General features: G+C 32.3%; 1 protein-coding gene across 6 annotated transcripts in view; it reads right to left on the bottom strand.

Moving 5' to 3' along the window:
* The window catches only part of DGKB (diacylglycerol kinase beta), a 538,418-nt gene that overhangs the window by 342,126 nt on the left and 179,562 nt on the right, over nucleotides 1–16,730 (bottom strand). For all 6 annotated transcript variants that reach the window (XM_054564443.1, XM_054564440.1, XM_054564442.1 and 3 more), the window contains 2 exons: nucleotides 7,803–7,888; nucleotides 5,110–5,199 (listed from right to left, as the gene is read on the bottom strand). In XM_054564443.1, the coding sequence (XP_054420418.1) occupies nucleotides 5,110–5,199; nucleotides 7,803–7,888 (176 nt within the window). The remainder of the gene's footprint in view (nucleotides 1–5,109; nucleotides 5,200–7,802; nucleotides 7,889–16,730) is intronic.

Genomic DNA, 16,730 nt, shown 5'->3' with positions numbered 1-16,730 from the left:
AAGATTCTTTCCTCGTCTTTAATCTGTGTCATTTTAATTATGAGGTGTCTTGGTGTATTCTTCCTTGGGTCTAACTCCTTTGTGACTCTCTGAGCTTCCTGGACTTGCATGTCTATTTTCTTTGCCAGATTGGGGAAGTTCTCCTTCATTATTTTTTCAAATAAGTTTTCAATTTCTTGCTCTTCCTCTTCTCCTTCTGGCACCCCTATGATTTGGATGTTGGAATGTTTAAAGTTGTCTCAAAGGTTCTTAAGCCTCTCCTCATTTCTTTGAATTCTTGTTTCTTCATTCTGTTCCAGTTGAATGTTTATTTTTCCTTTTGCTCCAAATCATTGATTTTTGTCCCAGTTTCCCTCCCTTCATTGTTGGTTCCCTGTATATTTTTCTCTATTTCTCTTTGCATAGCCTTCATTTCTTCCTTTATTTTGCAACTCTACTCAATCATTTCTGTGAGCATGCTGATTACCAGCGTTTTGAACTCTGCATCTGATAGGCTGGCTATTTCCTCATCACTTAGTTCTTTTTCTGGAGTTTTGATCAGTTCTTTCATTTGGGCCATATTTTTTTGTCTCGGTGCACCTGTTACATTGGAAGGGGTGGAGCCTCAGGTATTTGCCAGGGCAGACCATCCCACTTGCTGTGTTGTGGCACTGTGGGGGAGGGGTCCAAGTGGGAACAATGCCATTTGCTCCACTCCAACCCCACTTTCAGTCATTTCCACAATTACTCACAAGTGAATTGGGCTCCTCTGGGTTGATTTCCAGGTGGCAGGGTTTTGCATATTCTAGGACCCTGTGGGTGCCCCCAAAGGACTCTCCTGTGAGACTGGGAGTTTCTTCCACCACCACAAACCCTATAGATTTTTACAGCCAGAGGTTCTGAGACTTTTGTTTCCAGTGCTGAAACCCTGTGTTGCGTGGTCTGTCTCACTCCCCAGTTGTTCCTCCCAGTTTATCCACATGCAAATGAAGTATGGAGCAGTCCGCCTATTCACACATTCTCTCTGCCTTTGCTTCCCATCTCTGCCCCTCCTACCAGTCTGGATGACTGTGTCTTCTTTAACTCCTTGGTTGTTGGACTTCCATACAGGTTGATTTTCTGAGAGTTCTGGTTGTTTTTTGCTTTTAAGTTGGTTGTTGTCCTTCTTTTGGTTGTGTGAGGAAGCAAAACATATCTAGGTATGCCTCCATCTTGGCTGGAAGTCTCAGGTGTTTCTTAATAGTTCAACCATTATTCTCTTATTTTTTTTATTTTTAAACAGAATAAATAATAGCCTTCCAAATAAATTATGTATATATATTTTCCCTATTGAATTGAATAATAACCAGTTAAATATATTCACCTATTTTCTAAACTCTACTTTCTTTGAAAAAAAAAGTATGCAAGTTTTCAGGTAGAAATGAATTTATATACATATATATTATATATATATGTTTTATATATATATAAATATATATATGAATATTTATTCAGCAGAAATATGAGTAAATAATAATGCTTTAAAACAAATATTGAATTTGTCCTCAGTCACATTTCAGGTTAATTATAGCAAGGTTCAACATAACACCAGAAAAATGCGTGAATACTAACTGACTAGAAGGGAATATATTAGAAATGGATGGAGTGAAAATTAATTACCAAAGCTAGACTCTACCAGGGTCACTCAACTTAAAATCCTTACAACTATATTAGTTCTCAAAGGTTTTATGGCTATATATGAAAAATGCTAGCATGAATTCAGCCTGATAGACAAAGAAAAATTTGAAGAGATAGGCAGTAAATAAACCTATTTTGAGAATCAGATCTGCATTTCAGAACTAATTCACAAGGGTGAAAAATTTCAAACTGTAATCCCCAATTTAACATATATCTACACCCTACTTTTTTGTATTTATCTATGCTTGAGCTTGTTAAATAATGATCCATAACTAAAAATAGGATTCCTGAACTCAAGAAGAGCATATTTAAAAAAAAAAACAAACACAAACTCACTAACTATGCAGAAAAGAATAATGCTATTTTGCTTTCCTTACCTTTATTTAAAACTTATAATCACTCTAGACTAAGAAATACAATGAAACCATAATTAATATTTATTTTCTACTTAAAATATGATATAATAATGACTGAATTTATCTCAAAAGTCAGAAACTTTTAGAAATGAAAATCATGTAAAGCAAAGCAAAAACAAGTATATATAAGTGTGATCCATCTAAAACTCTGTCTCTTTCCCCCTATTTACAAATGTTTTCTGCAAAAATATTCAAGTTTCCATTGGACTAATTATTGCCATAAAAACTTGCAAAGAGAGAGTAAAATGCATATTTTTCAAATGCTGTAGAACATCCTATGTCTTTACAAGTGTTACATTTCCCAAAATGTTAAAATATATTCTTGAAAAAAATAAGTTTCAAGTCAAAATATTCCATTGACCTTAAGAGAATCAACTGACTATTGGTTGAATAATATTCCTTTCTTCTCTAAATGTTCAGCATAATAATAATTACATGAAGTATAATGCACAGACACGTGTCAAACAACTTAATAATGCAGTGTAAGAACCTTGAGCTAGGTACTATATTTTCTTCAAATTCTGCTGAGAAATCTGAAACACATAGCAGCTGACAAACTTGCTCAGTTACACCCCAGCAAGAAACAATCCCCCTCCAGTGCATGTTTTTTTATTAATAAACTCTAGCCAATGACATTTCCATTTTCCTAATTGCTCAACTTGACAATTTTTACTACTCTCATTTCCCCTGCAGCCCCTATTTAACCCACTGGCAAGCTCTATCAATCCATCCTGAAAATGTAATTCTAGTTTGTCTACTTGTCTCATTTTCATTACCACCACCCTAGTCCAAACCTTACATTCTTTAATTATGACAACTATACATTTCTCATTTGGAAAACCATAATTCCCTGCATTTTCTTAACAGTTAATTTTACATCCCATAATCAATCTACTTTTGAAAACAAATGTGATTGTGTCACACTGCTTTTGCCACCGTTTCAGTTTTGGTTTGTGCTTCAGTTCAATCAAATAAAATTCTTACCATAACTAACAAGCCCCTGCATTATCTGGCTTCTGATTTTCTCCTTAATCTCATATCCATCACCTCCTCCTCAATCCATACCTATCAACCTCTCCATGAAAGCTTTGAGGGTCTCATCAGCTTTCATTCGGTCCTTTCAATGCAGAAGCTTTTTCTCATTTCTTTTATTTCCAATACAGCTTAAATATTTCTTCATCAGAGAGGCCTTCTGGACATCTAGCAAAAAAGTTTCCCTACAGTTTTTTCTCTAAAAATACACTCTGCTTCTTTCATAGCCTTGACCTTACGTTGTAACTGTATTTTTCATTGTTCATTGATTTATTGCCTGTGTACTCAATGAAAATATAACCTCTCAATGGGTGGGAGACAATTCTTTATTTTCTTACTCTGTATCTAGCACCGAGAGCAGTATCAATCCATGCTAGGGACTCAGGGAGAGTTCATCATTAATATAAACTTTGACATACACTACAATACATAAGCCTTTGGCACTGATGATATCTTTAAAACAGTTTTATACGAAAAACATGAACACATGATAAAGGTGGACCTTCAATGTCAATTTTGAAACTTAAGCCATTTACTAGTTTGGAACCAAAAATGAATGTATTTGTTTTTAAATATCAAAAAATATTTTGCAGAAGAATACAACAAGGAGCCAGGTGCATGATTTCTTTCCTTTTCGTCAATACACATATATAAGCACTGGCAAATACAGTCACCTCATAAGCAACGGTTCATCCTATGTATCATCCATTTATCTTTATGTTCAAGGAGACTTACCTTAATATTTTATATTATTTTACTACATTATATCCGTAATGAAATCACAAATAGATAATGAGCTAAGTTTTTAATTTAGTCTCCAACTCTGCCATTTACACATATACATATTCACAACTTATATTTCACCAGTTGACCAGACGCTCATGGAACAATTTTCAAATTTTGTTGTAAATCAGTTACTATATAGAGAGTTTGTTTTAAAAGAAAATCATGTTCCCAGGACTCAACCTCAGAGACTTCTATTCAGCATATTTGAGGTGAGGACAGGTCACTATATTTTTAACAAGATCCCCAGGGCCTTCTGATTCACACTGTCTTAGTAGACACTTTTCAAACATCTCTAAGTGAGTTTAGATGCTAAAAATATTTAGGATTCAATTCTTTCTGCTTTAGCAAAATCAGGTTTCCTTTACTTTGGTATCTTCAGTTAAGTATAGGCTATTAATTATACTTCAAAATGTTCTATTACCTCATCTTGAAATACTCTTCCCTTATTCACACTATTTCATAAACCTTATTTTACTTTGATATCCTTGAATATGTCAGGTGGCTACCTACAACTGCTCCGATGAACCTGATGTTCCCTTTGACTATAACGTCACTCCTAGGTCTACATGGTTCTGTAGGAGTGCTCCATTATAGGCCTCACTGTCATCTTGTCATGGCAATGATGAGGCCTTTCACTACGCTGGTTATCTGTTTACTTGGTAGAAGGAAGTCTCATGATTTACATATGACTTTACTGCCAATAGAATTTAAGACCTTTCTGAATAGAGCCTTTATTTTCTATTCTTAACGTTGTATCCCAAGGGCAGAACACACTGCCTGGTGTAAAGTGGGTTTTAAAACATGTGCTCATTCCTGCACAAGTCATTCATTAGCCTTTACATTTTTTCCTTTAGATTGCTGTAGTAACACACAACTCAGAAATTAAAAATCTGAATATTACTTTAGAGTTAATCCATGTTTATCTCATCTCTTACATTAGAATCCCCAATACCAGGGAGGTCTGAAAGTCTGCCTCCCCCATGACCCCTACAGTTAGTATCACTTTAAAGCCTGACATTCATAGTCTAACTCTTCGTCCACTATTTGTTTCTCTAACCCAAACTACTTTTCAAAATAACATACTATATATCTGACAGCAATTATATTTGGTAAAAATCACATGGCACTTGTAAATAAATGCTGGATTTCTGGAAAGGGGTATGTTCTCTCTTTTATTTATACTTTACAAAGATTTTCATTGTTGTTAAAGCTGTTTTACCTCCTCCCCATCGCAGGCATCTTGCTAGGTCGTTACCGGTCCCGAGAGGCAGAATGGCAACTGGAGGATGCTTGACTACATTAGCCTTTTCTGTGAAATGGAAAAGTAAAACAAAATTTTGATCACGGAGACAAGAGTGAAAAAAAAGGTTGGCATGAAATGAAATCATTCTACTAGATACTTAGAAAAGGTATATTTTACAGGTATATACAATTATAAATTATGTTTAATCTCAGTGCATTTGTAGCAATTTGTAAAACACAAACAAATAACATTATTTACAAAGTCATAGGAATTTTCAAGTCTTGTGGAGGAAAGCTGTGTAACTATCCTAGCCTATTTAAAAGTTGTGGTTTAAGTTGGATTTAACTCCACTGAAATAAGTCACCAGAAAAGTAAATACCATATGATTTCACTTATAAGTGGAAGCTAATGAACAAAACAGGCTAACAAAACAGAAACAGACTCATAGAAAAAGAGAACAGACTAAGAGCTGTTAAGAGGGGAGGGGCTTTGGGAAGCTGGGTGAAAAAGTTTAAAGGATTAAGAAGTACAAACTGGTAGTTACAAAATAGTCACAGAGATGTAAAGTACAGCATAGGGAGAGTACTTAGTAATATTGTAGTAACTATGTATGGTGCAAGGTGGGTACTAGACTTACTGGGGTGATCACTTTTTAAATTATTTAAATGTCTAAACACTATGCTTTACACCTAAAACTAATATAAAATAATACTGAATGTCAACTGTAATTGAAAGATTTCAGTCTTAAAAAAAATTCTCATGGATATAGGTATACTTAGCATGGGAATATGCATACAAGGGCATATATCATATTTAAGGAGAAAACCAAAATTCAATAATTATAAAACTCAAAGAGTTGCTTGTATAGTTTCTGAGGACTTGTAAGAATTTTAGAGTGTAAACTTTAGGATATTATTGGTTTGTTTTAACCCCCAAAATGTAAGCCTTAGAAGGTTAGAAGAGTAGAAGGTTAGGTTCCTATATAAAGTCCTTTTGCAACATCAACTCTAAATACATTTTACTTTAAGGAAGAAAATATTTTTAAAACAGTTGAATTCTAAAAGCTGGTAAAGTGCAAACAATGTCCTTGTGTTTTTCCCACACATAGTACTCCTTTGTGTCAAAATAAACAAATATAAAACCCTGACATCAGCAGGTTTTCTTTGATATTCAACTTTACATAAAACAGTGCTTTGAGTTCAGAGGGGTAAAGCTCTCTGCCATTGTCTGATCATTATATCCTTGAATAAATCTCATAACCACATATTACTTTATTTTTTCTATCAGCTGCTCAAATTCAATTCATGTTTGTGTGAAAAAATAAAGAGGAAATAGATTATTTAGAGATGTGCCACAGTTGATAGACAAGGCTTACATTTTGGGGGTTAAAACAAACCAATAATATCCTAAAGTTTACACTCTAAAATTCTTACAAGTCCTCAGAAACTATACAAGCAACTCTTTAAGTTTTATAATTATTGAATTCTGGTTTTCTCCTTAAATATGATATATTAATGTTATTACATCCTTTACTGGGAGGCTAGATAGCACAATTTTTACTGTTTCATTTCTTTTTTTAATGTTAGTAGGTTAAAGTTGTTAGATGTTTACCAAAAGTATTCTGACAGCTTGTACCTATTTTTAATTTCAGTATTTCAACATGTATGAAAAGACATTCTCGCCTGCATTGATTATATGAAAGTTTGCTTCAATTTATATAGATAGTAAAATTTATTTTAAATCACTTCTCTTTTTGTGTAAGGGCCTGTTTTTTTTAAAATAATTAGTTAAGCAGTAACTGAAATGAGAAATAAGAAACGAATATTTGTATTGGATTTATCTCCCCATAAAGGTGAATTTATGATCTATTTTACTGAGCAGTAATCAGTTCTAACAGCTGTCTATAAAAAAAACATAATTTTTCTGATTATATCAAGCTTTTCTTGTAATTTATGTCTACATTTTATCCTCAGCAGTCATGTGCCTGTTTTCCTTGCTTATAAAATTCAAGCTTTTAAAATTTGAATAGAGATGCACTATAAAATGAGATTGAAGTGGCGGTTCTAATCCCAGCTCTGTCGGTTTACAGCTGCAAAACTTTGTTCAGCTTTTTAACTTCTTCAAGCCTTAAATTCCCTATCTCAAAAATGGGATTACCTAAACAATATTATAGAGTTGTGAGAATTAAGATGATTGGGGTACAAATTTTAGCACAAGGCCCATTAGATAGTGCATGATGAATAAACATTGGCTATAATTAGGATGATACTGATTGACAGTGATAACATGGGTCAGGTTCTGAGGTGCCCCGCTTAGGCCAAGTACATCTATGGGCCAGATTCTGAGAGCAAACACTAAAATCCCCTTTGGCCCGCTCTTAAAGACAAAGAAACAAATGGCGCCTGATTCACAAATAACTCTGAGGGGTTAGTAGATTCTGTGAGCAACAGATGAGAAAAGAAGGATTCTAGACACTTTATTCTCTAAATTAAAAAATTTAAATATAAAATAAATTAAACCAGTAAACAGTGCGCAAACATGCTGAATGTCCAGTTATAGCACTGTAACATCCAAGCATATCAACGTATTAATTAAATAAGTAAGTAGAATATACGGAATTGAAGGGTTCCACTCTCACCCCAGCCACGTTAAATATGTGTCTTCATTACCTATGCAGTCCAAAATCCACCCCACGGTTCCGTCTCCACCGCAGGCCAACACTCGGAAGTCAGAAACATCACGGAAAAAGTTTAACCTGAAAAATAAGCACACGATTGATATTTTAAAATTAGGACTTTTTTAGTTTTATATTCTTTGGATTTCATCTAATAAAAGTATTTTTATTTTGTGAAAACTATAAAATCTTAATGATTTTATTTAAAAAATATTATCTAGAACATGTCTGAAAGTATTAATATATCTTAAACATTTTAATTATATGCGGTATATTCTATAACATATATTCTTTATTTTTTCTTTCATCTACTCAAAAAAAGTTTATAAATTACAACAAATTTTATTAAGTTATTCACCCAGATGTGATCTGCAGTTCACATAATCCAAAGTCACATATGCCACAATATCTCATTTCATAATTTTTATGAATCAAAAATTCTCTTTTGAATAATTATATAAATGTGTGATTATTTTGTCAACAAATATGTCCTTGAGAGTATTCTGCTTTCTTAATTACTGGGAGAAATTGAATAGGCTCCTTTTGTAACCAACAATTTCAGTGCTTCCTTCTAATTTACAATCTACAAATAGGAGGCAAGCGTCCCCTTGTCTGCTGACCTGGCCCACCATGATTGGTATCCAGGAACACTCAAGCCTAATTTCTGGTCAGCTGTATTAAATGCCCACTGCTTTTGCTGTTCCTGCATGCAGCGTGCATGTTAATGCAACCTACTTCGGGGGAGTCACAAAGGCAAGTGATGCAGGCAGTTATATAATCATATAAGCCTGTTTTCTTACAATGAGAGAATTGAAACAGGACATACATGTTTGGAATGCCTCTTTACCCTCTTTACCTCCTTTACCCCAGACATAAGCACTGGAAATATAATATGCAATTATCCAAGGTTTTTCCTATATGCGTGCATGTGTTTGTGTGTGTGTATGTACGCATGTGTGTGTGTATGAATGTACACATAAATTTTCCTCTGCACTTATTTTTAAAATGAATGGAATTATGCTATAAATTCTGTTAACTTATTTATTAAAAATGTGTCCTAAGACATCTTTCTGTGTCATCAAACTACAGTGTTGCCTCATGGTTTATAATAAGAGAACGTATTACATAGGTTGTATATTCTATGACTTAAATAATTTCTCTTCATTTAGTTTTAAACTGAATCTACTGTTTCACTATTATAAAAAGTAAATATTGCATTTACCATATTTCAAGTGCATCTATATGAAAATGTGCATGTTTTGAAAACTAATTTAGACAGGAAAAGTTCCAGTATACCATCATATTACCCCATAGATAGCTCTCATTTTAGCTATAAGTGCCCATTTATTGCAGCTCCAAAACACTATATATAAACCACATTATGACATTTCTTCACTAATGGTGGAAAGCAGCATTTTGCTATTATTGTAAAATCACAAACCCCTGTTTTTCTAGTGGGTTGAGTATACTTTCTGTAGGTTTAATAGATGTGTAACCTCTTCTGAGAACTTCATCTGCAAAGTTGTGCCTCTTTTCCATTTAGTTCTCTCACATTATCTTATCAACTCTTTACATATTATGAGGGATGTTTTCACTTAAATTAGCATCAATAGGAAAAAAAATTTGTTAAAGTAATACAAATAGTGCATAAATAAAATAGAAATGTATAAAAAATAACTAAAAGCCAGCTGTCTAATAAGAACGATATTTAGAACATAACATTTTTGTGTATTTCCTTATGTAATATACTGTGAATATTTAACTTGTTAGATATGTGGCAGTGTTTTCTTCCAGTCTATTATCAATTGGTTTGCTTATAATGTGTAACATATACTATGTATAATATAAACACCTATATAATATATAATATAAACACCAGTTGTATACCCCAAGGACAGAACATTTTTGATAACATATTTACCTCTATGCTCTCTCTGAATTACGAGTTATCATGTGTATACTATAAAAAACGTATTGATTACATTGTTTTTTTCATTAAACAGTGTTACTAAAATCTATTTATGTAGAGGATGAAGGTCTCTCTGTGTGTATTTCAAATTGTTTGATTTCTCCCCATCTGTATTTCAAATTGTTGTGAACATGCTTTTTTAATCCATGTCAATGGACATTTGGAGTGGTTAGATTTATGTTCTTAAAAATAACTGCATTATTGGACAAGTTTTCTAGTGGTTGTGGGCAGTGGCTACTTTTATAGTAGAATTACTTACATAGTACTTTTGCTCCCCAAAGAAGCTGTACCAATGCATGTATTCATTAGCAATGCTATTAAGATCTGGCAGACCCTATACTCTGTTACTGTAACATCACACTTCTTAATTCCCTGCGTTTCCTCTTTTGTGAAATTCCTGTGCATATCTTTTGTTTCTTTTTCTCTACTTTTCTGTCTTGTTGATTTGTAAAAATCCTTTACTAATTTTAATTCATTTTTGGAAATATTTACTAAAAGTTGAAAGATTTGTTATGTTTAATTAGTACACATTTTAATGAACATTTAGTTTTATTATATTCACATTTATCAACACTTATAAGTGGCTAGCACTTTAGTCTGTTTGTAAGAAAGCTGTTTACTCAAAGGTCAGAAAAAATTCACATATACTCTCTTCAAAAACTTCAGTTGAACTTTTAACAGAAATTCTGTGTGGTGGTATGAAATAGGAAATACAGTATATTATCATATACTGATATATAAATATATATAATCAACCATAATCTCTATCTTGTACCACCACATAAAATTATATAATGTATATTGCATTGCATATGTTATATACAACATTATATGTGTGTTTGTGTGTGTGTGTATTTACACATTTTTATTGTGGTATTATTGGGTATGGATTCTCTTTCCTCCTGCCCTCTGTTTTTTTCCCTTTTCCTCTATTTCTCACTTTCTTCCTTCTTTTCTGATGTTGTGCACAAATTTTTAACCCATCTCTTTCTTCATTGGTGGATAATTGAACTTTCTACCACGCAAGTTCCATTATGAGTCAAATCTCCATATATAATAAGTACACTTCTCTTTGGATTGTCTATTATATTTTATTCATGAATTTGTCCATCTCTGCACAAGTATCACAATCTTACAATTACTATAGCGATACCATAGATCATGAAGAATTTAAGATATTATTCCTTCTTTGCTTTTCTATATGTATTTTAGTTATCATGTTCCACAAAATAAAAAGAAAAATGAATAATAATTTTGAGTGTAGGTACATTAAGCCTATAGATTAATTTTCAGGGAAATAACACCTATATAATGAAAGTTAAATTCACTTGTCCATGCGTATAGGATTGTTCAATTTATTTAGATATTCTTTACTAATTTCCAATAAAGTTTTTATTTTCTCATATACAGGTGTTACATATTTTTATTAAATTTATTCATGGTTATTTTATAGCTTGTGTTAGGATTTTTAAAATTATTGATTTTAATGGTTTTGTTGCTTGTATATATAAATACATTCCACTTTTATACCTTGATCTTTTAAATAGATATATTACTCTTATCTATTGCCTATATTTTGTTTATAAATTCATTTGGATTTCTATGTAAACTGTGACATATGCTAATAACTATGGTTCTATTAATGATCTCTAATTCTTACAGTTTTTATTTCTATCCTTGTACTGTGCTGGCTGGAGCACCATTATATTGCTGAATTGGGATATTCATATAGAACCTCATATCTCGTTCATGAAATTAAATTGAATACCTCCAGAATTTCCCATTTAGGGTGATATTTTTGGTAAGTATTTTATTTTTCTTTTCTGAGTGACACATGTAAGTTGAGAAAGTTTCCTTCTACTCTTGTTATAGTCATTTTTATTATGACTAATATTAATTTTTCTGCATACTTTGAGATGTTATGGTTGATCATATTTAATCAGCAATGCTATATATTCTGTATTATTAAACCGTCCTCATAATCCTTTTATATACTTAAATTGGGCATTGTTTATTAATATTGTATAGGGGGAATTGGATTTGCTTTGAAAATTTGTTTAGAAGTTTTCCATTTAAGTTCATGAATACAAATGACTTACTATTTTCCTTCTTGATACCCTCTCTAATTTTTTATCAATATTATTATGTCATAAACTGTATTACAGCACATGCATTCATTTTCTATTTTTGGAAGCATTTGTATAATTCTTAAAATTCCTTAAAATTTGTAGCACTTGCATATAAACTATTCTGGTGAGTCTTTGATTTCCTTTTTTTTTAATAGAAAGATCTTAAATAATTGTTTTAATTCTTTTAATAGTTATTGAAAAAATTGTACTTCTTAATTCTTCCTAAATCCATTTTTGCCAGTTATATTTCTGCACCAGTTTGCCTATCTCCTATGTTTTCAAATATTTTGTCATTGAAGCTTCCAAAAGCTCTTTAAAATGTGCCAATGACAGAGAAGTTTACCACAGGGCTAATTGTTTCTGGTGAACACTTAACCATCCGTTTCACTCACCATTGTTCTTCCATAACATGATGGTATTTCATCTCTTGCACATAATTGTTTTCTTTAAAAATTGTTACCATTGGTTCTTTAGTGTCATCTTAACCCCAAACATGAATCTCATGGGACAGTTCATTTATTCTCTGTACACTGATTTTGTTAAATGGGTTGAAAAATTGACCTCTCTATCTTACCTTCTTACCGGACTCAATCCATGTTTTCCCTAGAGATTCATTCATTCCTTATTTCATTCAACCATTAAAGAGTAGCCTTGGGGACAAAACCAAAGGGGAAGAGCTGAGGGAGGGAAGGAGGGAGGGGGCAAGGGAAAGTGGTGGGGGAGAGGCAGAGACAAATGTATTTGAAAAAAATAAATTAAAATTAAATTTAAAAAAAATTTATGACATTGTATTGTGAAAAAAAAATAAAATAAAATAAAGAGTAGCCTTGGAAAATTATGTAATCATCCTACATCGGTTTCCTTAGCTTTAAAATGGAATTGAAGTCTCATTCATTGGGATGATTTAAGATATAAACAAAATGTACAAGTAAATAAATTACATTGCGCTATTCACAGATTACAGTTTTAGGCAAAAGTAGATTTACAATTGTGAGTGTGCAAAGAGTTTATTCTTGCACAAAGTATTGTATTATTTTCCAAACAAACAACTGTAAACATCCTTTGCCACACCCCATATTATTAACATAACTTATTTTTTCCTTATTAAAAGTAGTATATGTTTTATATGCTGCTACTCTTCCATACAACTCCCCCTCCCTCAGTGATCTGGCACAATAGTCACAAAGAGAGCATTCTAAAAAGCACAGCTGGATGGACAGTAAGGAGAGTTCTCCTACCTCTGATCCGAAACTGCAGCCAGTGAACTACTGAGAGGACTGCGTACCACCTTAGGGACAAAAAGTGCACTGGAGAGCACCTCTGATTGTGAACAAGAAAATCTGACACTTGGCAAGAGCCAAAATGCCGGGTTGTCTGTAGGCATTCATTTGCCACCTATCAAAGACCAGCAGATAGAGGGTTCTCACTTCATGTATAATCTTAACAATGGGGAGGATGAGGAAGTGAGAGGTGTTTGAAAAGATGCTAATTTGTGGAAACTTTTGTATTGTACGCTACACTTTTCATCTAACAACTTGATAGGTTCACTTGCAGAATTAGTAAGAATAAACATTTCACAATGAGGAAATCATTCATGGATCAGGAATTAATTTATGCTATCTATTTTCAAAAATTTTATTGAAATTAAAACTTAAAGTAATTTATGAAGCAAACTAATGATTTTTTAAATTTTTCATGGTTGGTTCTAGAGCATTTACTATTTATTCAAAACAGCTACATTTGGAAGAGATCCTATGTTTCTGTATGGGTTTAGTTGCTGTGTCAGATGCTTTTTTTATTACTATGTCTTCTTTATTTCTCATTGTTGACACTATTACAGATGACGCCATTTTACCCCCTCTGCCTGCCTCCATCCAAGGCCCCCTTTCCTTCCCCCCATCCATAGCCACATTGTTGTCTGTGTCTATGGCTCATGCATGTATGTTCTTTGGCAATCCTTTCACCTTCTTTCATCCACTCCTCCCCGCTCCTTCCCTCTGATAGCTATCAGTCTGTTCCATGTGCCGATGCCTTTGTTTCTATTTTGTTCATCAGTTTATTTTGTTCATGAGATTCCACATATAAATGAGATCATCCTAATCACATTTGTTTAACAGGCAACACTATAGCACAGCCTGAAAAAAAAGAAGGGTGATATTATAATGTTTAATATGAAAATGCAAATCAAGATATTTCATCTGAGATTCAGAAGTCTACTTTCCATTTTTAATAGGCATTAAGATAAAAACTGTTACAGAAAATGTAGGAAAACCATGGCCAATGTGGCTCAGTTGGTTGGAGCGTCATCCTGTAGAGCGAAAGGTTGTCAGTTCGATTACTAGTCAGGGCGTATACCCAGCTGTAAGTTTGATTCCTGGTCTGGGTGCATACCAAAAAGCAAACAATTCATTTTTCACTCTATTTGTCTGTCTCTCTTCCCTTTCACTTCTCTCTAAAAGCAATGAAAAAAAATGTCCTTGGGTGAGGATAAAAAAAAAGAAAAGAAAATATAGGAAGTCTATTTGTGCCTGACAATTGTATTTTTAAAAGCATGACATGAAAACTATTTTAAGAAAAAAGAGAAACTGCAGTACAGATTACATAATCTTGGAAAGTTTCTTATAATCAAATTTCTTAAACAGCAATATGTAGCAATTTCCTTTTGTTCTAATCTCACATTTTCTTATCTTAAGAAAATAAAAATTACTGCCAAATATATATATATAAATCTGGATATATTACTTAGAAATGAAATTGAACATAAAAATAAATAATTATATGAGTATTAAACATTACACATATTATACAGTATATATTATAAAATTATATTTGCTAATACTTAAACCAGTGTGAGATTCATAATTATTAGCATAATAATGCAGATGAATGGTTATTTAATTGTACATATTTATATTTTTTTGTATTAAAGAAACGCAAGTTGAAGGATCATAAATGGCTTCATCATATGTCAATAAATCTTTTCTTTTTCTTTTTTTCTTAATTTTATTGCAAGGGCTTCCCTTGTTTAAGCATTCTGGGGGACAGAAACAAGAATAAGTGTCTCTTATTATTCAGCTCAATCATATTGATACTCACATGTACACTGTTACATATTATTCTTACAGTTACAGATCAGGTGGCTTCACAGCTGCCTCACTAAAATCAGGCTGCATTTTCTCATTTGTGATATTACTCATTTTTCTGAAACTATTTAGAGTTTATTTATAGACTCTAACAATTCTTAATCTCTGCACCTTGTTTCTAGTACCCAGACTGCATCTATACATATCTTAGTATCATTGATAGTACTATAGTTGCTACAGCCAATTTGAAAAAGTTATGCATGAAGCAATTACGAAAAAACTTTCCTCTGCACTATATAGTATAAAATGGGGAGGGGAGTTAGATAGCATCTTTTTCTTTGGATATGATAATGTCAGCTTCAAAGTGATGACTTATCAACTGTTAATCTGCCTCCCCCATCATTTCAGCTTAAAGTGAAAATAATTATAACCATGTCCTCCCATCTCCTATCTTCTGTCCTTTACTTTACCAATAGAGTAAAAAGTTTAGGAAAACTAGGAAATGTACCTGTTTCAACAAATTCAGCTAGTCTTTCAAGGATCTTTTATGAAAAATGAATTTATACTTGGTAAGGGGGCATTTCATGTAATACAATGTGATTCTGTTGCCATCATAACTAGAAAAATCTTTCAGAGTATTCAAGAAACTATATATCTCACTGAATTATAAATAATTGAAACATTAATGTCATTATCTCTGGAAATATCAAAAACATCTTTCAGGCATATGTGTATTTTAAAGGAGAAGGAGAGAGAAAGAGACAGAGAGAAATAACAGAGAGAATGAGAGACAGAAAATTAGAATAATTTTTGGGAAACCTATGCTGTTATCTCATTAAATAACTATAATATTCTCCCTAGTGTGAGAAATATGAGTGAGAAAGGAGAAGTCATTAAACAATAGGTTTTGTAATGTGGTTCAAATACGTGGTCCTTTTTTAACCAGTGCTTATTATTCTTGGAAAATTAACATGTTAAAAAGAATATCAAATTCTCTCAAATCATATTGAATGAATAAAAACAAAATAATAGATGAAATCCATTGACCTTTTATTGAAACTGTTCATAATTTCACTAGTGTAGTAAAATACTTCTATAAAGATCCTACTTTAAATATAAGTATCAATTTATCCTGGTGCATGGACACTAGCAATTCTTTTAGGATGTTTTAAATATATATAAATATAAATTAATATTTAAGGACCAAGTAACTAAAGAACATAAAACAATTTTCTTATTTGTGGGAAATTTTCTTAACCCCAAAAAGGGTTATTTTCTCTTATTTATAAATGTAAACATTTTCTTCATTAGATTAGAAGGGAGTTAAATCAACTCAGTATTTACATATGCTATTTAGAGCTGCAAATATGAAGTCAGGTTTATGGTCATGTACATATGTCTCTATCCCTCCAAGTACTAATGTATGCATATCTATTATGTCTAGTAATATACATTTTTATGAAAATATATAATTAAAACATTTCTATTAAGATTGAAAGTTTCATGGCTACTACAAAGCTAAACAGACCAATAGTTTTAAAGAGAATTAAGAAGACGATACAATAAAGTGTTTTAATCTAATCATAATAACACAGGTTTCCTGATTTTTCACAGAAGTTAACTTAGAAGAACTCATTCTTAACTTATCCGACTGAAAAGCACAGAGATACTCTCTGTGGTCTAAAGCACGGTCTAAAATACACCCCTCAGATACAGCAGCAGGAATGAATGGGTTGCTTGGA

The sequence above is a fragment of the Pteronotus mesoamericanus genome, unplaced genomic scaffold (assembly GCF_021234165.1).
Source record: "Pteronotus mesoamericanus isolate MK-2021 breed Mesoamerican mustached bat unplaced genomic scaffold, CSHL_Meso_final scaffold_85, whole genome shotgun sequence".
Lineage (NCBI taxonomy): Eukaryota > Metazoa > Chordata > Mammalia > Chiroptera > Mormoopidae > Pteronotus > Pteronotus mesoamericanus.
The sequence above is the reverse complement of the archived record's forward strand: the minus strand, read 5'-3'. Positions and strand labels throughout refer to the sequence as shown.